General features: G+C 39.3%; 1 protein-coding gene across 2 annotated transcripts; it reads right to left on the reverse strand.

Annotated features, from left to right (window-relative positions):
* LOC103697938 (probable GTP-binding protein OBGC2) lies at positions 1–27,543 on the reverse strand. Of its 2 annotated transcripts, XM_039126017.1 has the most exons (4): positions 23,961–27,543; positions 23,572–23,774; positions 7,864–8,019; positions 1–1,219 (listed from the first exon to the last, which is right to left on the reverse strand). In XM_039126017.1, exons 1-4 carry the CDS (start codon positions 24,024–24,026, stop codon positions 1,183–1,185), a joined length of 462 nt encoding a protein of 153 aa, XP_038981945.1. In that variant the 5' UTR covers positions 24,027–27,543; the 3' UTR covers positions 1–1,182. The 2 variants fall into 2 exon arrangements, 1 of the variants encoding a protein (XP_038981945.1); XR_005511746.1 differs by lacking the exon at positions 7,864–8,019.

The raw sequence follows: 27,543 nt of genomic DNA on the forward strand, positions 1-27,543 counted from the left end.
TGACAAATGATCAAATTTCCTTCATAAACCTGAAGAAGATAAAATTATTTATGCCATTGCAGCCTCCTATATGTACATTTACATCTTGCACTTAGAAAACAAACCAAAATACAGAGAAAAAATCATCATGGTTTTGTAAATTCAGCAAAGAAATAGTAAAAGAATACCTATACGAAATGCAAGTTTAAAGGGGGCCGTTGTTGATAAATACTGCAACTTAATGTTTCACATTCTCTGCTGTGGTTCTCCCAATTCCCTGATCACCAATCCTCACTAGGCTGCTGCTGCTGCTGCGTTTTCTGCTGCTACTCCCAGAATTGCCGAGGCATGTAAGATTGAGGCTGTTGGGCATAGAGCAAGCCCTGATCCACCTCAGGCTTACACATGATGATTCCCAGCATAATAATATGAAATAGAGTCATTAGCATTCACTTCTTCCTTGAGATCGTCTCCTGGCACAATGTCCACCAAAAAATCAAAGACATATGATCTTGTGATTGCCCCAGCAATGTCATTCTTCTGCAGTGCTCTTCGCTTGTTTGCCTCAGTATGAACCCACGAGCATTACGTCAGCTCCAGGATGAATATCTCACACGCCCGTGCAAACAGTACAGAGGCCTCTGCTGCTATCATCCTTACATCTATTAAAATCACCATTTGTCCCAAAAGCTTAAGTAAGACGATGCAGATTTATTTATATATTTTATATTTTCTTACACTCCCCCCCTCACATGTGGGCCGAACTTTTCTTTAATGGGTGAGCCCAATATATGAATTTTTTTATAATTGGGTTAAAGAGTGCAGAAACAGGGTTCGAACTTAGAACCTCTGCTCTGATACCATGTTAAAATAGGATGAGGTAGATTTATTTATCTATTTTATATTTTCTTACGACATCCTTATCTGCTTTCATGATCTTAATCCTGGCCAATGGAAGGCTATGGTTCTTGAAATCTGTGGTTGCCCTGATCTCCTGATACTGATTCGCCCAGAACATTTGAAGTGTCTGGTCCAGCTGCTGCAGCTGTTGCTTGTGGATGTGCTGATAAGAGAGTTGGTGCTGGTTAAGCTGCGCCCGAGAAGCAGTTGTTAGCTGCCCAGATGAGACTGGTGCAGTACTGTCCATCATTTGGTTGGCTTGGTATGGCATGGCAAGATAGGGTACTTGGACTGCACTCATGACTAGTGATTGCCCCTGCCCAGGATCATCCATCTTAACCTACATAGTTGCAAGCAACACATCCATAAAAAAAGAGTCCACGCTTCCTTTCCAATACAGAATTTTCAGAGATGGGATTTTGGTTGGGGGGGGGGGGGGGCTTGACATCTATGTTTCATTTTTAGGAGTTGCATTACAGAAAGAAGATTTATTGTATTTCTATTCTTTAACCCATATTTAAATTAAAAGATTTGTTGAAAAATATGTTTCAAGGCCAATAAAAAATGAAGTGTTTCCTGAAAGAGGTGTGCGAAGATAGATGTTAGTGTTAAGCAAACTAAAAGCAATGGTTTCCTCTTTTCTCATCAAAATGATGCTTCTGGCTTCAGGGGACAAAGAACTAATCTTGTCAGGTAATGGATATATCCACCAGATTGCTGTGGTTGCAGCGTACAAACAATCAGAAGCAAACACAAGCAACTAAAGAGTTGGGAATCTCAAATGCAGAAAATAAGAAACAACAACAGAACACATCCAAATTGACTAACAATTAGTTACAGAGTCGACATGTTCTATAGACTAAGTCATCAGATTCATTGAATGAGCATATGAAGAAAGATAACTGTCACGCCCCCGCCTCCGCGGGGCACGTGAGGCATTCAGTGCCCACGTGGGGGTCACATGAGGGGGGAACACGGGGCTTCTCTGCCAGATATTATCCGGTTCCGGGGTTTCACGCAAGCGTCCTTCACCCCTCGGTTTTGTTTTCCTCCCAAAACGCGTCTGCAGGATTTGGAAACACCCGCCTCATATGCCCAGGCTCCGGAATGACTCTTTCCGATGTGGGACTATTGGGCCTCACACCGGAGGAGTCCCGCGGTCCCCCCTCATGTGGCCCCCACGTGGGCACTGGGTGCCTCACGTGCCCCGCGCAGGCGGAGACGTGACATTTGGTATCAGAGCCGAGGACAGCTTTTGTCCGATGGTGGGAAAGGTGTGAGGCCCAATAGTCCCATATCGGAAAGACTCGTTCCAGAGCCTGGACATATAAGGCGGGTGTCTCCAAATTCTGCAAACGCATTTTGAGAGGAAAACAAAACCGGAGAGGGGTGAAGGACACTTGTGTGAAGCCCCAGAACCGGACAATATCTGGCAGAGGAGCCCCGTGTTCCCCCCCTTATGTGGCCCCCACGTGGGCACTAGGTGCCTCACGTGCCCCGCGCAGGCGGGGGCGTGACAATAACTGACCTAGAAATAATGTTTGATTATAGATAAGTGAGTAGGAAAACCCATACTCCAAGTCATGTCAGATATGTAGGAGCATGGACTTACATAGTTGATCGACTTGAATTAACCTATTAGTGTGCTGTCTGGCATGTCTAACATAAAAGATGCTCTTTTACATTTCTGGAGGGACAGAACTCTGGAGATCAACTACTAGTTTATTTTGGTCACTGTGGCAGCAAATGATATATCACAAACATACACTATTGCCGAAGCAAAAATAGATAGTATTTCTCCTGATCGTTATTGGATGATGATTCAGGAGGATCTCCAAATTAATGCGAATTACTTTGGCCACTACGAGCAAGACTTGACAAGGTCCAGGAGCAAGATCCACCACATTGGAAAACCAAGTGGAAGACCAAAATTTTCGGAGACCATAACTTGGTCATACGACGTCTGATTGGGATGTTCTTTTTTTTTTTTTTTTAATTGGGCAGTTTTTCGAGATCTACAACGTGACGCCACGCCGGCGCCCATAGCGATCAAGCCCAAAGTTCATTATTTGGGGCTTGAAATGGGCCGGTCAAATCGAAATTTTCTTTTTCGGATAAGATTTTGACCGGGCGTAGCTCTCTATAATATAAAAATCAGGCAGAGCGATAGAAGGCAAAATTGATGTAAAAGTCGGCATCTACCACTTCAAGAATTTTAGCTCTTTCTAGAAGATTTCTACTAATGATGTCTATTTGAGGAAAGAGAGTTTTACTAGGATTAGGCAGAGGAATCCAACCCAAATTGTGTAAGGGCGGACCTCACCATTATAAATAGAGGCTATATACGTCAATTTTTTTATCATCAATGAGAGAAAAAAGGACTTAAGCCCTACTTTCGCAATTCTTCCTTCTTCTTCTAATTTTCTTTTAAGAGATTTAAGTTGAGCAGGTTGAAAAAAATCTTCCTTCTCCCCGATTGGATCAGATGATATCATATATAATAAGTAAAATGACCTTTAATATAGCCTAAAATCTCTATTGGAAAAGCAAAAATCTTTAATCTAGAAACCATCTTTGCCATTATAAAACCCTGCAAGTATCCAACCTTTCAAACTATTCATAAGAGCAACAATAAATTGTATCTTCTCCTCATCCTATACTGGGAATACCACATCAATTCCCAAGACAACCTAAAAAAATCCATAGGAAGATCTATCGAATGCCAAAAACCTTCAATTAATAAACACCCTTTGTAAAACTACCCTATTGTTATCTGACTTTATAAATTTTCTCAACATCACATTGGTTCTCTTAATGATTAACCCTTGGGTATGTCATTGATCGTTTTCTATTAGCTTAAGCTTGTAGGGTTGGTAAGCATACTTAGATAAGAGGGAAAAAGATCATTCCTTTGAAATATTCAAAGTGGGAGAGTAAATTGGTTTCGAGAATAAATTTCAGAAAGACTTGAAAGAGCGATGGGAAATATTATTATAACCTATTTATCCTTATTTTCTGAATGCTCTTATTTCTTATGTGAAATGCGGCTTTGGTCTGTTGCAAAGTAGAAGCTAAGTTTCTAGCAAGCAAAACACCTCTGACTCTGGGATTTAGTTATTATCTGCACACCACCTCCTAATCAGCCATGTTCTTTTCCTTCAACTTTTCCTCCTATTTTTCTACAGTTTGCTGTGCCTTTTCTTTTTATTGGACCTAGTTCAATATCGGCATGCAATCTTCTGGACAAGCAGAAGTCTAACAAGGGGTATGATGCTCTAGTCTATATATCGAGATTTTTGAGATAAAATTTTTAGAAATTATCTGAATTTGTCTATATATTCACAAAGTAAGTAATAATATTTCTTGGATTCTTTATTTAAATAATATTATTTTTAACATCAAAAAAATTGTAAATCACTTTATATGTGATTTATAAATTTTTTTAACTATATTTTGAATGAAAATAAATGTGTAACTCGGCAGTAATATTTTATAGAATACTTTTATGTTTATTGATCTTATGTGGAATATCATATTTTGAATTGTAATATAATATAATGGTTAAATATGTTCTGCTTAGTCTTTTTTACCTCTTCATTTATTCATTATTATTTATTTATATGTATTTATATTTTATTTATATATATATTTTTATTGTTGGTGGGGGGAGGGGGGATCTATGGCCAAGCCATTTCTTCTGTATTTACATTTTATGTTATTAGGGGGAAGGGGGATCCCTGTTAGTGCTCTGCATTTCATCTGAACAATGGTATTAAGTCATAACTGATCAATAAACTAAAGAGTGCAGGTCTATGACCTAGCCATTTCTTCTACTATAGTTATTTAATGCTTTTTTTTTGTATCATTCAGGTAAATACACTCCTCAATACAAATGGCTTGAAGCAGAGCTACCTAAAGTTAACAGAAGTGTGACACAATGTGTGAGACCCTGGAACTGAGCCCGATCCACTTGACCAGCTTAGCCCCAAACTTTCGGCCTCACATGCATCGCACGTGAGGGGGCGTAATGAAGGGGAGAAATTCATCCCGAAGAAGCCGGGAACGTCTGGTTATTTTTAAGGCTTCTTCCTCCTCCTTTGAAGCCATCCCAAGCAGAGCCGCCACACCCAACTGGTTGGGGGTTCTTCGTTGGGCTGTCGGCCGAGAGAGAGGGAGAGAGCCATTAAAAATCTGTTTTTTCTTTGGCACGAGTGGTCTTCCTCTACCTCCATTGCCGCCGGAGAGAGAGCCATCGGATCTTCGTCGGGGCTGAGGTAAGGGCTCCTAACTTTCCTCTCTTCCTTCCGTAATGTTTAGCCATGATTTATTGTGGTTTTTGAGCCGGCCAATCATCGAAAATTTGGTCCAAAAAATAGGAGCTCTGTTCGGCCCGAGAATACTTGCCGTCGGCCATGTTCGTCACCGCCAGCCGCCTGGGGTGGTCGGGTTTACCCCGCCTCCTGCCGTCGTCAAGGCCGGCCACCGCGGCCGCCCTTGGGCTCGACCGAGGAGGGAAGAAGAAGAAGGGGGGGTCACGGGCCCCCTATTTCGACAAAGGAGAAGAGAGGAGTCGGGAGAGGAAGGAAAAAGAAAAAGAAAAGAAGGAAAAAAAAAGAAAAAGAAAAAGAAAATAAAAGGAGGGGGTGGTTTACGAGTATGAACCTGAACTCGGGATGCTAGGCACTTCTGCAGGATCGGCCATGGGGGAACATTAAAATTTAAGTTTTATACATATTGTGATGAATTTTAAAAGAAGAATATGATTTTTGGATATTAGGTTTTGCAAGGGATTTGTGAGATTAATTGGATTTGTTGTGGATCGTGTTCAAGATAAGTAATGAACTACCTTTTCTAGACTCTTCATTTATATAATATTATTTTTGCATCGAATAAATTATTAATAAATTTATATGTGATTTATGAATTTTACGAGATGATGATTTGAATGGAAAATAGATATGTGAATTGGAATAATATTTTTCGGACTATTGCTATATTTACTGTCCTTACATCGTATATGCATATTTAGATCAGATTATGATATATCTATTATGCTATAAAAAGAATTTTGATGTGCATAAGATTTGAAACTCTCAGCCTGACTATGTTCTGGACTCTGTTAATTGGGGGTTATGCATTGGCAATTCTGGCCCTACCACAGGGTATAAGTGTGGTATTCTGGCCCACTCCGCAGGATGTAAGTGCGGTATTCTGGCCCACTCCGCAGGATATAAGTTCGGTATTCTGGCCCACTCCGCAGGGTATAAGTGGTTCTGTTTCTAGCCCCTTCACAGGGTATAAGTGTGGTCGTAGTTAAAGGCTATTGAGTTGAATGTGATTTGTTTCGAATCAGATTTATGATTATGTATATGGATATTTAAAAGATAAGAATTTCAATGGATTTGTGTTTGAAAAGAAATTGATTGTCATTATGCTGATCGGCCATAATTTATATTTATATTTTATGTTATTATATGAATTGTCTAGTTAAGGTATTTATTACTTACTGGGCTGTCTAGCTCATTATACGATTTTCTACTGTTTTTACAAATTCGAAGAATTAGCTCGATCCAGGGTTTTACAAAATGGGAGAGAGACTAGAATGATTGTGGCGCAAGCTATCTTAGATTAGGGTTATTGAAGTTGAACTGTTATCTTGGACATTTATTATCATTGTTAGACATTATAAGATTTTGTTATTTTAAGAACTAAGTTTTGCATGTTGGTAAATTATTGTTCCGCTGCGTATTTAGAACTGTGAGACTTTATGACTTGAATTAGTCCATGGAATAAGATTGCATTTATTTAGTTGAATTATTTTAGATTTATATAATTGAGATATTTGGTTAAGATGCCTTGCATGCTCGTAGGGAGAGTTTCCTACGGGTGTGCGGCGGTTGGCGCGACCTCCGGCTCGCGATCTCGGGCCGGGGGCGTGACAACTTAAGTGGTATCAGAGCATAAGTGGATAAATTCAAAGACAAGAAAATCTGACATGACATGAGTGTAGGTGTGTAGACACTAGGAACATGGGGACGTTAGTTTATGATGATTATGACAAGCCATTCTATAGACTTATAATTAACTAGTAAGCTTATTATTGGCATGCTGCTATCTGATAGATTGCATTTATTTAGTTGAATTATTTTAGATTTATATAATTGAGATATTTGGTTAAGATGCCTTGCATGCTCGTAGGGAGAGTTTCCTACGGGTGTGCGGCGGTTGGCGCGACCTCCGGCTCGCGATCTCGGGCCGGGGGCGTGACAACTTAAGTGGTATCAGAGCATAAGTGGATAAATTCAAAGACAAGAAAATCTGACATGACATGAGTGTAGGTGTGTAGACACTAGGAACATGGGGACGTTAGTTTATGATGATTATGACAAGCCATTCTATAGACTTATAATTAACTAGCAAGCTTATTATTGGTATGCTGCTATCTGATAGATATAGGTCAGGATGCCTCCACATCGGATGAGAAAGACTACTCTTAGAGCTACTGCTAAGGCACCAAACCCGCAAAATGGCAGCACACTCCAACAAGTTGGTAACACCTCTCGGCAGGAGAGTCGTCAATCCTGCTAGTGATACTCAGACAGGACAACAAGAACCGAGCTTAGGCCAGGTTATGCAGACTTTAGTTGGTATGATCCAGATGCAACAATAGGTGCAACAGCAACAGGTTTAACAACAACAAATGTCAATTAACATAAATACCATATAATACAACAGAGTACATGACAACCAACAGAAAACAAGTATAAAATCCAAAAACGCCACCCTTTTTGGAAGCATTAAATCTTATTAATACTCCTCTTAGAGTATTCCAAGACTTTGTACAAAGTCCTGACCCTCTATGGTAAAATGCAGCCATCAGTCAACAAGTTGCTTAATATATACTCCCTTTCTTTAATAAAATGTACACAGGACTTTGCTCAAAGAAATATGTACACACGACAGCATGAGCTGATGGCTACTTACAATGTAGGCAATTTGGGTTTCTTTTGCTCATAGGTATCGGCAATTAAGCGATGATTTTCTTGCGCTTTTTTTGTTTGTAGTGCCTTTTCTAAATATTGGCATTTCCTTAGGGCTGCCCTTAACTCCCTCAGCATTTCATCAATGCCAATGAGTTTTCTGCAACAAGCAACAAAATTACAACATTATGACATAATAGCCACAATGGGTAGAACCAGCCAGAAAAGAAGAATTATGACATTACAACAGAGAAGCTTTAAACCAAGATTTGCCGTACCATACTAAACCGGATGGTACGGGGCGTACTGTACCGTACCAGTTCGATATTGGTACATGGTACAGGAGAGATACTGACATTTGATATTGTCGAACTGTCCCTGTACCGTACCAACACAGTAATAGAGTGGCACCAATATGGGGATACTGACTTGAAATTAGTAAGATACACTGGTTCCAGTTTTCAGTCAGATCAAGATGACAACAAAAGTGTGTCGGGTTACATCTTTACCCTGAAAGGTGGTGCTGTCTGTTGGAAAAGTTCCAAGCAACATACTGTGGCTGTTCAGTGTGCGAGACAGAGTATATTGCTGCATCCGATGCCGCCAAGAAAGCTGTATGGATGCGAAAGTTCATCACCGAGCTTGGAGTGACACCCTTCATTGATGGTCCAGTTCCACTATTCTGTGATAGCACTGGAGCCATTGCTCAAGCGAAGGAACCAAAATCACATCAACAAACCAAGCACATTCTGTAACGATATCATCTTCTTCGAGAGATAGTAGAACGAGGTGATATGGATCTTCAGAAGATCGATGGAAAGAAAAATCTAGCCGACCTATTTACTAAAGACCTCGGCACCAAAGAGTTCACGATTACATGTCAAAGATGGGTATACGATACTGTACTGATTGGCTTTAGTCCAAGTGGGAGTTGTTGGGAATTGTGTCCTGAAAGACAATCGTCAGCCTGTTGATGATTGAATTGTATATGAATTAATAAAATTAATAAAAGTTATTTGGCAATGTTTCATTACATATTTTGCATCTTCGTGAACTCAAGTAATGTAATGAAGTCCTTAGAACTCTATTAAACGATAAAGGAGGATTTATCTACGAGTCCTTAAACTAATTCGCGACCAAACGATATGTTATCACTAGGACAATAGCATTATCAAGAATAGATCGTTGTGTGCCATATACGTTGGTTGTCCTCTTAACCAAGGAGTGTAGAGACACTGATATGTCACACAGGGGAAGTATAGAAGTACACTTCACTGAACGTGACCAGTTCTGGAATGCTCTGCTGTCAAGAGATGTTCTGAGTGGATATGGATATAAGTATCCCTCAAACCTGAGATCACCACGGTGATTTGCAAGCAACTCACTGTACTTTGGTATCGTACTATCTAAATTTCTAATTCAGTGATGGAAGGCTACTGGGTGCAGTCAAGTACTTGCGAAGTCGGTGCATGAGTCAAGATGAAATTGACCCCTCCTGGTGACAGAAGATAATGCCCTTGTGTTCAATTTAGCAAAATCTTGGCTAGGATAATCCTTGTAAGGAGTCACAGGATTTGTAAAGTTGAAACACATTTTAGATGCACTGATTAAAGAGTTGATAGAACTCTTAAGTCATCCTAGGCATTTAGAGTCATAGGGATTAATTATACAGTAACCATAGTCCAAGAATTCCAAAATATTGCTTTGCAATTATTCGGCCTATCCGGACGTCGAGTACCATTGCTAAATGGTCACTTCGATTAGTACAGAAAGTCGTTCTTGTGCTACCGGTTTAGATTCAAACCTATGGGGTCACACACATAGAAGTTTCTAGGTTAATCAAATGGCTGGTCGACGATTAAGAATCATCCAGGGGTACATCGATCAATTCGATTGACAAATTACCTTAATCAAAAGTTGCAGTAAAATAATTATTGAATTATTGAAGGATTAATTAGCAATTAGATTGCTAATGAACTCAATTGATTGAATGATTGAGCTTAGGTTAAGACAAATTGAATAAAATTCAATTTGGGCTACATCAGGGTTTGACCTAATTGGATTGGGTTCGATCCGAGTTGACTAGGGTCAACCCAATTAATCGGACTTGACCAAATTGGATTGGGCTTGACCCGAGCCTATTAAAAGTCCTTATTTGACAAGGATTCTAAGTTTAAAAATTCAGAAATTGATAAGAAGAAGAATTCCTAAATTTTAGGACCCTAGCTTTCTTTCTTGGAGAAAAAAGATACCTCATTCTTATTCCTAAAATTAGTGGCGCCTATCCTCTTTATTTTTGGCCAATTTTTGGCGCGAGGAAAGAGGAGGCGTGGGGTTATTTTTTAGAAAAATATGGCGTCTCAAATCTTCCTAAAGAGAATGGAATAAAATCCCTAATTTGTAGGGACTGCATGGCGCATCAAGTAGGGTGGCGTGCGGCTGAACTTTGGGGCGCATGAACCCCCTGACTTTTAGGGATTCATGGTGCAAAATTAAAAAAGGATTTGTTCACCTCTTAGTTGCTGGTTCACCAGAATTTTTTGAAAATTTTATCAGCCAAATTTGTTGGCTAAAATAGGTGTGAGGCGTGGGGGGAATTTTGATTATAAAAAGACCCCCACACCTAGGTTTTAAAAAAAATGGTCTTTAGAAAGGGTTCTAAATTCTGGAAAAATTTTGAGAGCCAGCCGCCCTCTCTCCTCCTTCATCTCCATCCTTCATCCTCTCGAAGAAGAATCAAAAGTTGAGTGCTCAGAGGGAGAAAAGTTCAGCCACTGCAGTACCTCTGCGCAAGCTAGCACTCTCGCGGAGGAAGATCTTCCTAGTAGACTTGGGCATCGGGCCGTGCCGGGCCGGCCCGGCCCAGGCCCACCGGGCCACGGGTCTAAACGGGCCGTGCCTGGCCCGGCCCGCTTCGTTAGCGGGCCGTGCCGGGCACGGCCCGCTCAGCAGAAAACCGAAGCCCGGCCCGGCCCCAGGCCCGTCGATTGGCGGGCCGGGCCCGGCACGGCACGAGACGGGCCGTGCCAGGCACGGCACGAGGCACGGCCCGTCTGGAGAGGGAGGGAGAAAATAGCCGTTTCCAACGGCTATTTTGGGAATTTTCCAAAAATGCCCCTCCCAACAGTCCAAAAACGGCTAAATTGAGGGGTATTTTGGGAAAAAAAATTTGGACTCCTATAAATACCCCTTTTCTCCCTCATTCTCACCACACCAAACCAACTATTCTCTCCTTCTCTACTACTATTATTTCTCTTTTCTAAAGTGCTCTTCTAGCAATTTAATTTTTAGTTTGCATTTAGCAAGTGTTCAAGTGCTACACAAGAGGAGGTTTCTGTTGAGAAGAGAAGGTCACTCCTGTTGAGAGCACAAGAGGAAGCTCAGAATCTCGGCTTTGCCTCTGCCCTCCGACCCTCTACTCAATTCCTCCTTGTGGTTAGTTTTTATTTTTTGAATTCATCAATTTAGATATGTCATCTTTTGAGGAAAGTCATTTTGGCATTCCTCCTGTTTCTGAAGGAGAAGAAACTAATCCCCAACCCCATGTTCCTAGTTCCTCTAGAACTAGTGAACCGAGTGAAGATCAAACCTCTTCTCGTAAGAGGACTAGTGCTGTATGGAATGAATTTGATAGAGTTATGGTTGATGGAGTCTGAAAAGCAAAATGTAAAAAATGTGCCAAACTTTATAGTTGTAGTAGTGGGGGAACAGGCCATTTAAAAAGACATCAAGAGAGTCATAGGATGCATGATTCTCATGCTCAAACTCAAAGTACCCTTAATATACAAGGGGGATTACTTGTAGGTAATTTTGCATATAATCAAGAAAATCAAAGAAAAGCACTTGTAAAATGGATAGTTAAGGATGAATTACCTTTTAGTTTATGTGAATCTTTTAATTTTGAAGAATATGTTCAATTAAACCTACAACCTGCTTACAAAAGAACTAGTAGGCGTACATTTAGAAGAGTAGCTATGACTAACTTTTTAGCAATGAGACAAAGTTTAATTGAAACACTCTCTACTTTAAATGTAAAAATTTCATTAACTTCTGATATTTGGTCAGCATCTGTAGGTAGTAATTGTTTTATTGCCATTACTGCTCATTATATTGATAATGATTGGCAATTAAATAAACGTATTCTTGCTTTTCGTGCTTTTGATTTTCCACATTCTGGGCAACAAATTTCAAATGTCATTTATCAAACTGCATGTTCATATAATATTAATGATAAAATTATGTCTATTACTTTTGATAATGCATCTAATAATAATTCTGCTGTTACATTATTAAAGGACTCATTGCATCCCATGTTAAATAAAAATTTATTGCATATTAGATGTGCATGTCATATCTTAAATCTTTCTGTTCAAGCTGGCATGGGCATGATTCAAGATGTGATTTCAAAAATTAGATATGCAGTTTCTTTTATTCATGCTTCAAGATCAAGACTTCAAGAATTTAAGGAACTATGTATAAATCATGGTAAACGTTTTAAAAAATTTAAACTTGATGTAATTACTCGTTGGAACTCAACATATAGCATGATACATGATGCATACCCATATAAAAACTTATTAAGTGCATATATTAATGATCGTGGATTAGGCTTTACATTGACTGAAACTGATTGGAATAAAGAAAAAATTTTGGAAGATTTTTTGCTTAGTTTTTATAATGCTACCAATGTTCTTTCTGGTATTTATTATCCAACTTCATGTTCATTTTTACAACAAGCATATATAATTAGTCAAAAATTTGCAGAACATAGATATGATGATGTTTTAATGCCTATTATTGAACAAATGGAATCTAAATGGAATAAGTATTGGGACAAGATATGTCCTATGCATAACTTAGCTGCTGTATTTGATCCAAGAGTTAAATTGAATGGCGTGCTAATTTTACTTGATGCATACTGTGAAAATATGATTCAAGATCCTGAACCTGCTAAAATTGAGGTAAAACAACTTCTTTATGATATTTATGCTATATATGATGAAAAAATTCGTGGATCTAGATTCTCCGTACAAAGCTCTATTTCTTCTTCTAGTAGTTCTCGTTCGTCATCTATTTTTTCATTCATTGCACAGAGAAAACACACACATGCTTCAAGTTTATCTTCATCTTCTTCATCTTTAAGTAGTGAACTAGAATTTTATTTACGAAATGATCTTCAGTCTGCATATGATGAAAATCAAATAGAGAGTCTAGATGTATTATCTTGGTGGAAGAGTGTTAAAAATCAATATCCTGTTATGTCTGCAATTGCACGCGATATTTTAGCTGTGCCGATGTCCACGGTAGCATCGGAATCCGCTTTTAGTGCAGGTCGGCGTGTTCTTGACGAAAAGTGAAGTAGGATGACAGGCGAAACGGTTGAGATGCTTCTCTGCTTCAAAGATTGGTTGGATGCTGAGGCAAGACTTCAAGATAAAGGTGGACATAATACAACATCCTCTGATGGTGATGATACAAACACTACTGAAGAGTGAATACTGATTCACTGAATCACTGATGATTAGTAAGATTTCTTAATTTTTTATAATTGTACATTTTTATTTTTTTAATTGTTAAAGTGAGTCATCTCTATTTTTTCTCCTTTCTTATTGTATTCTGGAGGTCAGACCAAGGTCCAAACCTCCCTTCATGTATCATTTTGATTTAAATTAATAAACTGGTAGGGGTCTATGCCAAACCCCCCACCATTAAGGTGGCTTTATATTAATAAATCCTTAGTTTTCAATATTTATTAATTTATTAAAAAAAATTTATGAAGCATTTATTTTAATGGAGACGGGCCGTGCCTGGCTCGCGGGCCGTGCCCGGCCCAGGCCCTTATGGGCCGTGCCGGGCTGGCCCGCGAGCCAAGAAGCGGGCCGTGCCAGCCCAGGCCCTAATGGGCCGTGCCGGGCTCGGCCCGCGGGCCAGAAAACCGTGACCCAGCACGGCCCCCTTGAATGGGCCGTGCCAGGCACGGCCCGGTACTGTAGCAAGCGGGCCGTGCCAGGCACGGCCCGCTTCGTGCCGGGCCGTGCCGGGCCATGGGCGGCCCGGCCCAGTGCCCAAGTCTACTTCCTAGAGCTTCGCGTGGACTATTCGTAGAGGCCGGACGCGTGTGCGGCTACATAAGGTGATCAAGCATGATCAAAGTCCTCAAAGCAAAAAGGTATTAGATCTGATCTCATTAGAAATTAGGATTAGAAATCAACTAGGTTGCTGAAATTCTGCATGACTATATGTTAGACATAGAATCATGCATACTTGTTTAAGATAAATGTTTAAAGTCCTGGATCTATTTTTGTTGTAAAGATATAATCTCTAGCATGTAAAGATAAATAGTTTAATTCATGCTTCCGCTGTAAAATTTTTAAAAAATATATGCATGCGACCACTAGGGCTTCCAACAGTGGTATCAGAGCTATAGGTTCAAAGTAGTTTAAACATTTATGCCTAAAACAAGTTTTCTAATCCTAGTAGTCAAGTAATCCGATTGGAATGATTACCTGACCGCCCGGTCATAGGAGAAAGAAGGGTTCATAACCCTCTTTTCCCATTCAATGAGATCTCTTATGGCATGTAGGGGTGCCACTGTGATCCAATCCTTGAAGATGAACCACGAAAAGAAGATTAAAAGTGGTTTTAATCTTTGTAATTAAATCTGAAATCATAGATATGTTTAGATTAGATCTAAAAGAGATTTATGATTGATTTAATTACTGTTTTTACATAATAAATCAAATCTGAAAATCAGATACATATGATGCATGTTGTTTAGATTAAATTCATGTTAGTTTGTATATATGATGTATGAACATAAATCAAATAAGATTTAAACATGAATTAAATCTGAAATAAGCATGTTTAATTGACAAACTCAGATATGAAAAAAAGTTTTAAGAACTAAAAGTTTGTAATTAACATGTGATTCAAGACCTATGCAATGATCTGAAATTTTTCATAAACCTACACTTAATTGAGAATTAAGTGATTTAGAATTGTGAATTGAAATCTAATTGACATTGCATAAATCTTGGGGGTATTTGGGTTAGCTCAAATCAAGTTTTAGTGAATTGGGTTAGACCTAGGGTTAAAATCAAAGATGGACTAATTGAAGTAATTGATCAAATCTAACTAAGTAGTAATTAGATTAGGTCAAGGATACTCAATCAAATACAATAGTTGTACTTGATCAAGTCCAAGTCTTTGATTAGACCAAATGGAACTTGAATGAGGCTCAATGGTTGAGCCCGAATTATTAGGATGGTCAAAATCAAAATTGATTAAACAGTCGATGTTTAAGGTAAGTTTGGCAGTTTTGATCGGTGGTTTTTAATTGGAAGCTACTCGCACTGATTCGTCTTTGTCGAGTTAATAGCATATCCCTCCCACCGATCTCACTTACTTGGCCGACTTGGTCAATCATTTTTAATTAGATCACTTAATGATTTGAGTTGACCCATGCCTGTAAGAAAAATCAGTGTGACTGATTTAGGTGCCTAAGAACTGGATTGAATCTAGTTTCTTTTTAATCTGACTTGGTGAAGTCAGTGGGAGGATCAAGATTAACCGGTTCTTCTCTTCTCTTCTCTCTATTAAATCAAATCCTCTAAAATTATTAGGTCCTTAAAATGAAATAGTTATAGAGATAACTAGTTCAAAGCCTCCCATTAAGTTGAATGATAATGGATCCAAACGTTCGATAATCATTGGAGGCGCCACACGCCTGGTGCTTATCAGCCATTGGAATTATCATCCATAATATGATGATTCAATTGTGCTCTCTTATAGGTAATCAGGTTAGCCGAGCCACACTCGGACCTGGCTATTTGTTAGTGAGTTACATTGAATTCTGTCATGTTAATGGTTGGACCTAACCAGGACTTTCAGTGGAGGCGCCACACGCCTGCTGAAGAGGTGCCTGGGGCAAAATTAACACTATAAATTGTTTAGATGAAACAATTGGTTAAGAACCTACCCATTGATGCACATGGGTTAGCCGAGCCACACTCAGACCCATATACGATCATGTGGATTCTAGTGCCCACTAAAGGATTAGGGTAATTCTTCAAATTGAATGTAGAGGTTAACAATTTGTATAAAATAGTGGAGGAACCTCTAGACTAAAGTCCAAGTCTTTAGGCTTAATTCATTCATATACTAATAAGGCTCATGATTTTTCTTTATGCAGAAATGGCCACAAATTTATCGCTCCGATCCCTATTAGATAGCGACAAGCTGACAGGACCCAACTTTAATAACTGGCATAGAAAGCTAAAAATTGTTTTAGAGCACGAACGGATTCTGTACATTCTGACAGATCCGGCACCAGAGCAGCCTGCTCCGAATGCACGCGGAGCGGTCCGAGACACTTACTTGAAGTGGCTCAATGACCAAACCACGGTTCGTTGCATTATGCTGGCTGCTATGAACGACGAGTTCAGTCACAGGTTCGAGAACGCTCAGCCAGAAAACATGCTTCAAATGTTGAACGAGTCTTTTGGCGTTCCCGATGATGTTGAAAGGCACAAGACTAGTTGTGCCATTTTCAGCGCCCGAATGAAGGATAGGGCCTCAGTTACTAATCATATACTATATATGATCGAGTTGATTGAGCGCTTGAACATGCTCGGGTTTTCCCTGCACGATCAGTTGGGAAAGGATGCGATTTTGAATTCCCTACCTACATCTTATCGCCCTTTTAATTACCACGGATTGCTGGGCTTACTGCAGACCTTTGAGAGGGACCATCAGCTCCAAAAGGAGTCGATGCATGTGGTGGGAGGATCATCGGGAGGGCGTCGTCCCTTTAAGAATGGGAGGAAGAAAAATAAAAACAAAAATAAGGTGCAGCGTGCTAAGCAATCTCAGCAGAGTCAGCCCAAGAAGAAAACTGACCAAAGTCAGGCAGAATGCTTCTACTGCAAAAAGCAGGGGCACTGGAAGAGGAACTGTCCTCAGTACATTGCCTCTCTTGATCCGAACAGACCGAGCAAGAGAAAAGTGCAATCAGTTGCAGATCAAGGTACTTATATGATAACACCTTGTAATTTCTCTGTTGGTGATAATTCGACCTAGGTATTGGATACTAGAAGTCCGTTTAACATTTGCAATTCATTCAGGGACTTCAGGTCAGTGAGAGATTTGGAGACAGCAAAAGATTCCTGAACATTGGAGATGGAAGATCAGTTCCAGTTCTAGCTTTAGGAACTCTCAAATTAGTTTTCAATTCTCATGTAATTGTCTTGAGTGATTGTCACTTTTGTCCGACGTTTTTAATGAATGTTATTTCTGTAGGCCTTTTGGCCAAGAATAGTTTTGAAATTTCAATAAAGAAGAGTTCTTGTGATATCATTATGAATGGTGTTACTATAATGAATGGACAATTGAGTAATGGCATTTACATACTATCGCAATCTGTTAATGTAATGTACACGTCAAGTAAGCGCCCTAGAATAGATAGTATCTCTGATGTCTACCTTTGGCATTGTAGGCTAGGTCACATTAATAAGAAAAGGATAAACAGGTTAGCTCAAAAGGGTATCCTCAATGTTAATGATTGTAAATCATTGACCACCTGCGCATCTTATCTTTTTGGAAAGATGACCAAGTCACCTTTTACTAAAAAAGATGAACGAGCCAATGATATATTAAGCCTTGTACATTCTGATGTATGTGGGCCAATGAGCACAAAAGCCAGAGAAGAATATTCTTATTTCATTACGTTTACAGACGACCTATCTAGGTATGGGTATGTCTATCTTATGAGACATAAGTCTAAATCGTTTGAAATATTCAAACTATTTCATAATGAAGTAGAGAAACAAACTGGAAAGAGTATTAAAACTCTTCGGTCAGACCGAGGAGGTGAATACCTCACCAGTGAGTTTATGACATATCTAGGAGAGAATGGAATCCTCTCTCAGTGGACTCCTCCTGGTACACCTCAATATAATGGAGTGTCAGAAAGGAGAAATCGAACCTTGTTAGACATGGTTCGATCCATAATGGGGTACGCTAGTTTGCCAATATCCTTCTGAGGATATGCGCTCGAAACAGCTTCCTATATTCTTAATAAAGTTCCGAGTAAGTCTGTAACTAAAACACCACATGAGATGTGGACAGGGCGTAAACCGGTGTTCACTCACCTTAGGGTTTGGGAGGTGTCCGGCCTATGTCAAACGTTTGAAAGCAGACAAACTTGAAGCTAGGTCTGATAGATGTTCCTTTATCGGCTATCCAAAAGAAACTAAGGGTTAGTATTTCTACCTTGCTGAAGAACAAAAGTTGTTCGTCAGCAATAGAGCTATCTTCTTGGAGAAGAAATTTCTTGGAGAAGAAACCAATGGCTCTAATGTTGAACTTGAAGAAATTCAACATGTAGAAGAACCGACACCACCCACTGAACCATTAGAACCAGATTTGATTAGATCAAGCCCATAACCCATTATAGAAGCATCCTTAAGGCGATCTAGTAGAGTACCACGTCAGCCGGACAGATACTACAGTTTCTTGGTCCGGGATGGGGATCCTGTTGAGCTTGATGAAAATGATGAGGATCCGATCATCTATATGGATGCAATGCAGAGGTACGACTCTGAAAAATGGCTGGAAACCATAAATTCCGAAATGGAATCCATGGAGGTCAATAATGTATGGACATTGGTTGACCCACCCGAAGGAATAAAACCCATAGGGTGCAAATGGATTTTCAAAAGAAAAAGGAGCGCAGACGGAAAGGTGGAGACCTACAAAGCCCGTCTGGTTGCCAAGAAATATCGTCAATGTTATGGTATTCACTATGACGAAACATTTTCTCTCATGACAATGCTCAAATCTATTCAGATTATGGTTGCGATAGCAGCACATTTTGGTTACGAAATCTGGCAGATAGATGTGAAAACCGCCTTCTTAAATGGAGATTTGGAAGAACTGTATATGATACAACCTGAAAGTTTTACATCCGCAGATGAATCAAAAGTGTGCAAGCTTCAGAGATCCATATAAGAATGGGGATCAACACCACTGAAAGCGACTCCAGTAGGTATCCGGGGCGGCTGCCCAGTCGAATTTCCTGCAATAAAAGTCAGGGTTAAAGCAAGCTTCTCGGAGTTGGAACATACGTTTTGATAAAGTGATCAGAACGTATGGCTTAATTAAGAATGAAGAAGAACCTTGCATATATAAATGGGCTAACGGTTCAGTGATTGTATTTCTTGTTTTGTATGTGGATGCCATTCTCTTAATCAGGAATGACATCCCTGCATTACAAGGAATAATGGTTTGGCTATCATCACAATTCTTCATGAAGGATTTGGGAGAAGCATCCTACATCCTAGAGATGAAGATCTATAGAGATAAATCTAAAAAGTTGCTTGGATTGTCCCAATCCACGTACATAGATACCGTGCTGAAAAGGTTCAGCATGATGAATTCCAAGAAAGGCTATCTTCCAATGGGTCATGGAATTCAGCTCTCTAAAAAGGATTGCCCGACAACTTCTTAAGAAAGAGAGACTATGAATAGAATTCCATATGCTTCAGCAGTGGTATCTATTATGTACGCAATGACATGTACCAGACCAGATGTGGGATACTCACTAAGAATAATGAGTAGATACCAGGCTGATCCAGGTAGCAACCACTGGAAGGTTATAAAAACCATTCTTAAGTATTTAAGAAATACTAAGGACCAGTGGCTTGTCTATGGGGATACTGACTTGAAATTAGTAGGATACACTGATTCCAGTTTTCAGTCAGATCAGGATGACAGCAAAAGTGTGTCGAGTTACATCTTTACCCTGAAAGGTGGTGCTGTCTGTTAGAAAAGTTCCAAGCAGCATACTATGGTTGATTCAGTGTGCGAGGCAGAGTACATTGCTGCATCCGATGCCGCCAAGAAAGCTGTATGGATGCGAAAGTTTATCACCGAGCTTGGAGTGGCACCCTCCATGGATGGTCTAGTTCCACTATTCTGTGATAGCACTGGAGCCATTGCTCAAACGAAGGAACCAAAATCACATCAGCGGACCAAGCACATTCTGCGACGATATCATCTTGTTCGAGAGATAGTAGAACGAGGTGATATAGATTTTCAGAAGAGCGACGGAAAGAAAAATCTGGCCGACCCATTTAATAAAGACCTCGGCACCAAAAAGTTCAACGATTACAAGTCAAAGATGGATATACGATACTGTACCGATTGGCTTTAGTTCAAGTGGGAGTTGTTGGAAATTGTGTTCTGAAAGACAATCGTCAGCCTGTTGATGATTGAATTGTATATGAATTAATAAAATTAATAAAAGTTATTTGGCAATATTTCATTACATATTTTGCATCTTCGTGAACTCAAGTAATGTAATGAAGTCCTTAGGACTCTATTAAACGATAAAGGAGGATTTATCTACAAGTCCTTAAACTAATTCGCAATTAAACGATATACTATCACTAGGACAATAGCATTATTAAGAATAGATCATTGTGTACCATATACGTTGGTTGTCCTCTTAACCAAGGAGTGTAGAGACACGATATGTCACACAGGTGAAGTATAGGAGTATACTTTACTGAACGTGACCAATTCCGAAATGCTCTGCTGTTAAGAGATGTTCTGGATGGATATGGGTATAAGTATTCCTCAAACCTGAGATTACCACGGTGACTTGCAAGCAACTCACTGTACTTTAGTACCGAACTATCTGAATTTCTAATTCAGTGATGGAAGGCTACTGGGTGCAGTCAAGTACTTGCGAAGTCGGTACATGAGTCAAGATGAAATTGATCCCTCCTGGTGACAGAAGATAATGCCCTCGTGTTCAATTTAGCAAAACCTTGGCCAGGGTAATCCTTGTGAGGAGTCACAGGATTTGTAAAGTTGAAACACATTTTGGATGCACTGATTAAAGAGTTGACAGAACTCTGAAGTCATCCTAGGCATTTAGAGTCATAGGGATTAATTATACGGTAACCATAGTCCAAGAATTCCAAAATATTACTTTGCAATTATTCGGCCTATTCGGACGTCGAGTACCATTGCTAAATGATCACTTCGATTAGTACAGAAAGTCGTTCTTGTGCTACCGGCTTAGGTTCGAACCTATGGGGTCACACACATAGAAGTTTCTAGGTTGATCAAATGGCTGATTGACGATTAAGAATCGTCCAGGGGTACATTGGTCAATTCGATTGACAAATTACCCTAAGCAAAAGTTGCAGTAAAATAATTATTGAATTATTGAAGGATTAATTAGCAATTAGATTTCTAATGAACTCAATTGATTGAATGATTGAGCTTAGGTTAAGCCAAATTGAATAAAATTTAATTTGGGCTACATCAGGGTTTGACCTAATTGGATTGGGTTCGATCCGAGTTGATTAGGTTCGACCCAATTAATCGGACTTGACCAAATTGGATTGGGCTTGACCCGAGCCTATTAAAAGTCCTTATTTGATAAGGATTCTAAGTTCAAAAATTCAGAAATTGATAAGAAGAATCCCTAAATTTTAGGACCCTATCTTTCTTTCTTGGAGAAGAAAGACACCTCATCCTTATCCCTAAAATTAGTGGCGCCTATCCTCTTTATTTTTGGCCAATTTTTGGCGTGAGGAAAGAGGAGGCATGGGGCTATTTTCCAGAAAAATATGGCGCCTCAAATCTTCCTAAAGAGATTGGAATAAAATTCCTAATTTGTAAGGACTGCATGGCGCATCAAGCAGGGTGGCGTGCGGCTGAACTTTGGAGCACATGAACCCTCGATTTTTAGGGATTCATGGCGCAAAATTAAAAGAGAATTTGTTCACCTCTTAGCTGCCAGTTCACCAGAATTTTTTGGAAATTTTATCAGCCAAATTCGTTGGCTAAAATGGGTGTGAGGCGTGGGGGGTCTTTTGGTTATAAAAAGACCCCCACGCCTAGGATATAAAAAATATGGTCTTCAGAAAGGGTTCTAAATTCTGAAAAAAATTTGAGAGCCAGCCGCCCTCTCTCCTCCTCTTTCATCTCCATCCTTCATCCTCTCGAAGAAGAATCAAAAGTTGAGTGCTTCGAGGGAGAAGTTCAGCCACTGCAGCACCTTTGCGCGAGCTGGCACTCCCGCGGAGGAAGATCTTCCTAGAGCTTCGCATGGACTATCCATAGAGGTCGGACACGTGTGCCGCTACATAAGGTGATCAAGGCATCATCAAAGTCCTCAAAGCAAAAAAGTATTAGATCTGATCTCATTAGAAATTAGAATTAGAAATCAACTAGGTTGCTGAAATTCTGCATGACTACATGTTAGACATAGAATCATGCATACTTGTTTAGGATAAATGTTTAAAGTCCTGGATCTATTTTTGTTGTAGAGATATGATCTCTAGCATGCATAGGAATTAAATAGTTTAATTATGCTTCCGCTGTAAAATTTTTAAAAAATATATGCATGCGACCACTAGGGTTCCCAACAAAAAAATGCATACTCTCGTAAGATAATGAACATAATCTTGAGAACACAGACATGCATATACTCTTGTTAAATGCATAGAAACACACACAACTTGCAATTGTGCAGTGCCCGATGCCTCGTGTAATAACTAGGCATCACTCTTGAGCCCCTATTATTTTCAAGTCTATGTGCCGCAAAAAGAGCATTTCTCAGAGATCTGTTATAGGTTCCGCACTCTTGGTCTTGTTTATTTTGAATTTGTTTTGTGCCCTGTGAACAGCTGTCCTCAGGTGTGCTACATCCTTAGTCCAGGTTGCTTTTAGTTCTCAACCGCTGCAAGTTGATGATGCAAGGCAAGAACACATTAAAATCAAATTCTTAGTGAAACACCTCATATAGAAACTTCCCAACACCTCATTCTAGGTTCAGATCCAAGATGAGATTTCGGTCAAGCCATGATAACAGGTTCGCAGGTAGGATTAGTTCATATCAGATCAGCATCATCAATCTGGTGTTAGCCGCTGAGAAAAATTGTTGATCTTGGACCTTTTGACCCAATGTTGTTACAATCGGTCGCTTGGGCATCTGCATAATAGTCTTTAAAGTTGTGGCCTGTGGGAGCCTGCCTTCAAGGAATTCTACTATACATGCGTTGCTGGCAACAAGGATTGAGATTTGGTGCAAGCCAACTATTCTATCTAAAGTTCAAAACAATATGTGAAGGCACTATAAATATAGGATAATTAAGCCAATGGAATAATGATGATTATCTTCCTGTGGATGTAATATCATTAAAACTCTCTATATTTCTTCAATTTCTACTATAAATTGAAAATTTACACAACCGAGCTTCCAAAAGTCGAACAATCCTCATTAAGCTACTCTTCTAGGGTAACAGAGGTGTCTGGTGGTGTATCTCCCTATTAAACATCGATAACAATAAGAAACATCCAAAAAGGTTGAATATTCTATTATAAACTATAGTTCCACTTCTTATGCCGAGCTGAAGTTTTCTCTTATTATATAAAAAAAAAGAATCCGGAGAAGTGACTAAAAGTTCGTTAGGAAAGTATGACAAAAGAAATTGTGTTTAATGGTGATATTTATGGATCCAATTGATCATTAATGACAGAATCATACTTCTGAAATGTAACAAGCATTTTAGTCTTATTATTTTGGATGTCAATGTAACTATGCCTAGCATAAAAGAAAGGGAAATAAAGGAAGAAAAGAGAGTAATTATATTTAAAGAAAATGCAGAATAAAGATTATACTGGGACAGCATCTTACAAAACACTAGCACCCACAACTGCAAGAGGTCTTGGATAATCCTCTATCCCCTTGTCCTTTGACTCTTCCTTACTAGCTCCTGAGGAAAGTATGTGCACATCTTTACTTTCAGTAGATAATTCCTGCCTCATTTCTAAGTTAGGTGCCTCTCTACATCCAATCTTGGGGACTTCTTGTACCAATGATGGCAGCTTATCTCGAGCCTATTATAAAAGTGATGGATGTATTATTTTAGACTGAAAATATTTTTATAAGCCCCATGGTCAAGTCTTACTTATCTTGTTGAGCAAAATACAACAAAGGATCATTAACCAAGGAGAAGGTGAAAAACATAGATACAGCTTTGTATAAGAGCATGAATTTTATTGGAGCATGGAACTAGAATGCACCTCTGGAAGGTCAATCTTGTTTAACACTACTATATATGGTTGTCGAATATAATTTGGGTTGTACATTCATAATTCCTGCAAGAAGGTCCACCTGTTGTCAAAGCTACTCCAAGCAAAAGCAGTGTTTTTTGATTATCATAAGCATGCAGTAGAGAAACATTAGCCACTGTAAAAGGATGAAGATACAGAGTCCAAATGCTCATGGCTTAGTTCATCCTTGATGCAAGCATCATCATAGGACAGGTGGATTTTAAAATGGTAGTATTATCATCTGAAAGAGTAGAGCTTATAAACATCTAGATAAACCTTATATGTGTAGCATAAAGCATTTGGAAGTCCAAGATAATACAAAATCAGTTATTAATCTTGAGAAAACCGACAAGGTTCAGACAAATGCAAAACATATTAAAATATATATACTATGAGAACCATAGCCTTAGGCCATAAGCACTACCTCACAGAAGGACTTGAATTGGCCCTTGGCAAGTGTGCTTGAGTCACCCATCCACAAATACAAATTATAATAATGATAAAATCACTAATAGTTGCTTCAAAGACTCCATCTTCACCACTCTCGGCTCAAGCCTTGCTAGATCTTTAAGAAAGATGAGAGAGAGAAGAGGGGAGGGGGTGGGGAGTAGGGGAGAGAAAGAGAGAGAAGTAACAGTCAAAGTGAAAAAATTATTCATCAACTTATTTAAAATAGTAAAAATTTTTGATAAGATAGGGGGTCACAACAATCCGTACTTCCTCTAACACAAGGTCTGTTGTGCCGAAACCGGAGCCCAGACCGGTTGCTTAGCAGCACGGGTCGGCACACCCCCATACTTTCTGTGTCGGGCCCATCCCGATACAATAGAGGAGGTGGGGAAGAGGGAGAATAGGAGAGAGAAAGAGAGAGAGAAGGGGGAGAGAGGGAGGGAGAGAGGAGGGTGGCGGAGGCCGGCGGTAGCCGGCGAGCCGCACGAAGGAGGCAAAGGAGGGGACCCGGAGGCGGAGCCCCTCCTCTGCGGCTCGCCGGCCTCCACAACCCTCTCTTCCTTCCTCTCCGTCTCGCTCCCTTCCTCCTCCCTCTCTCTCTCTCTCTTCCTCTCTTTCCTTCTCCCCCTCCGTCGGATAATTTTCGTTCGGTTGCTAGAACCGTCCCGGTCCGCCACCGGTACAGCTCGGTACTCTCCAAACCGCTCGATTCGGAATGGTTCTGCCAACCTTGCTCTAACATGTAATTTGCATTCCCAATGCTATATTTTAGATTGCTTAAAAAGATCTTTAAGCAATTCTTTACCTAAAAACAACTGCATCTTACATTTAAGTGGAAGCTTCGTCAGATCCTGTCTAAAAAATTCTGGCCATATTTTCTAAGGTCCTCATTCTAGATTGCTTATATGCATGTCCTAAGCCTCTCTTATTACTGGAGTATCTTACATCACACTTGATCATATTACACAATCTGCTGCCTATCTACTCATATGCTATATCATAATATCTGAGCCATCATTACTAAATTTATTTCTAGATTTATCCTTGTTTCTCCAAGCCATCAAATTGACACCTCAACACAACAACATATAGTTTATAAAACTTCAGGGCATGATAGCCCTGATCATAATATAGCATAAAAGTAAGGTACGATTTTATAACAAGCAAAATGTGTTAATACGTTTTAGACACAACTGAAAATTGATACAGTTTTTGTATTAAACTAGACATCATATAATTATATGTTTACTAGAAGATACCATATCCAAGTTAAGGTTGGCAAACATGATACTCCTACTCCACCATTGAAGGATGCCAGATAAGTTTCAAGGTACTTAGGATCCATAATTCCATAGCACTTACATGAACAGTACAAAGCAGGGACTATACAACTATGATCTTAAAAAATATAATCAACTGAAGTAGTTTTGTGTAATTGTTTATTGCTTACCATCTCCACTTGTAGGATACTGCTAAATAAACATAGCTTTATCTTTTTTTTGTTGGTACCTTTTGCATTTCTTTTTCTTTGAGGATTTAAACATCAGCTATTCATTAACAAAAGGTACAAGAGAAGTCTCCTTCAAGATGATAGGGGAATAAAAGGGCATCCTAATGTATAGGGCTCCTACCACTGTGGGCTTTGGGGAGGGTCATATGTATGTAGTCTTATCTCCGCATGCGGAGACACTTTGTATTTCGAACCCGTGACACCTAGGTCATAGTGGAGCAACCTTACCATTGCGCCTGGGGTGTATGCAGCCTTACCTCCACATACAAAGAGGTTGTTTCTATGTTTCAAAAAAAGATGTGGCTTAGAGCACGAGGCTCCCACCACTGCGGGGTCTAGGGTCCAAGATGATGGGGATATCATGAGCCCAAATTAAAAAAATGGATGGGTTTATAAACATAGTGTTTGACAAGCCAATAGATGCACCCTGTTTTTGAGTTGCACTTCTTCTAAATCTCTTTTAAAGACTATCTATCCTCTGTAGAAAGATATGCACAAAGATTATCTAAAATATTACTATCAAAAATGAAAATTTATCATTCATGTTAATTCAAAGCATCTAACACATGCATGTGCTTAACTTCATACACTGGAGTTGGCAAAAGACAATATTGGCAATGTCAATATGGAGAATCTCAAATATGCTTCTACCAAAATCAGATATTCAGATTTATCTGGAGGACAAATATTTCCATGTGGATCATCATTGTAGTATTCCAAAACTTTTTTCTAAGTTGTCCGATATAACTAATTATAAAATTTCAAGTTAAGCACATAGTCATAGTCCACAGCTCTTTTAGAATAAATAATCTATCACATGCAGTCTAGTTGAAAAATTGATGAGAGAAGTTTGAAGCCTATTAGGCTCCCAAAAAATTTTCGTAGCAATGGAAGTTTTGAAATCGTTTGCAGACTATAGCTACTAGTTTCATGCTTATGCTGTGGTCTTTTGCGTGTTCTGGATACTCATTTGTTGGTTGATTTCGTTTTTGGATCCTTTGCTAAGTTCAGTTTTCTTGTTTGCATTGCATGGCTACTCGGCATAAGTTATTTGTTGCTTTAGTAGCAACAGAAAGTACTTTTGGTGACTTATATTATTATTTTATTGAATATCACAAAGATTGTCAATTATGTTTTGCAGCCATGTGTTGATGCAAGAGTTGGAAACATGTCTTTGAAATAGATTAGCATTATAAATATACTAATGTATGTGAAAAATCAAGCTACTCCCAAGAACCCTGAGATTTCGATTTTGAGAGTAGATATGTGGTAGCAGTTAATATGATCGACTTTTCTCCATGAATTGGTGATGACTGAGACAAATTTATCATGGGTTGGTGCACAGACCCAAAATATAATATCATAATTGCAGCAAAATTTGTTCAGAAATTGATTGGACTCTGGCAATACAAGGTACAGTCAGCTAAGGAAGACGAGACTGCTTCAGTGTCATGCACTTTCAATCAAATGTTATATAATAGGACTTACCAATTCATCATCATAAAAGCATCCATACATAAAATAAAAACTGGTGAAGTATTAATAGAGCAAATTAAAGTGGCTTCAGCAATGGTGATGGATGAGTAAAGGTAG

Source organism: Phoenix dactylifera, chromosome 4 (genome assembly GCF_009389715.1).
Source record: "Phoenix dactylifera cultivar Barhee BC4 chromosome 4, palm_55x_up_171113_PBpolish2nd_filt_p, whole genome shotgun sequence".
NCBI classification, from domain to species: domain Eukaryota; kingdom Viridiplantae; phylum Streptophyta; class Magnoliopsida; order Arecales; family Arecaceae; genus Phoenix; species Phoenix dactylifera.

Excerpts from the sequence above, each read along its gene's own strand:
- LOC103697938 (XM_039126017.1), bottom strand. The coding sequence starts at position 24,026 with ATGTACAACCCAAATTATATTCGACAACCATATATAGTAGTGTTAAAC. Across the intron at positions 23,775-23,960 it reads ACAAGATTGACCTTCCAGAG|GCTCGAGATAAGCTGCCATC; the intron begins GTGCATTCTAGT and ends CTTTTATAATAG. Across the intron at positions 1,220-7,863 it reads AAACCCAAATTGCCTACATT|GTTAAGATGGATGATCCTGG; the intron begins GTAAGTAGCCAT and ends GCAACTATGTAG.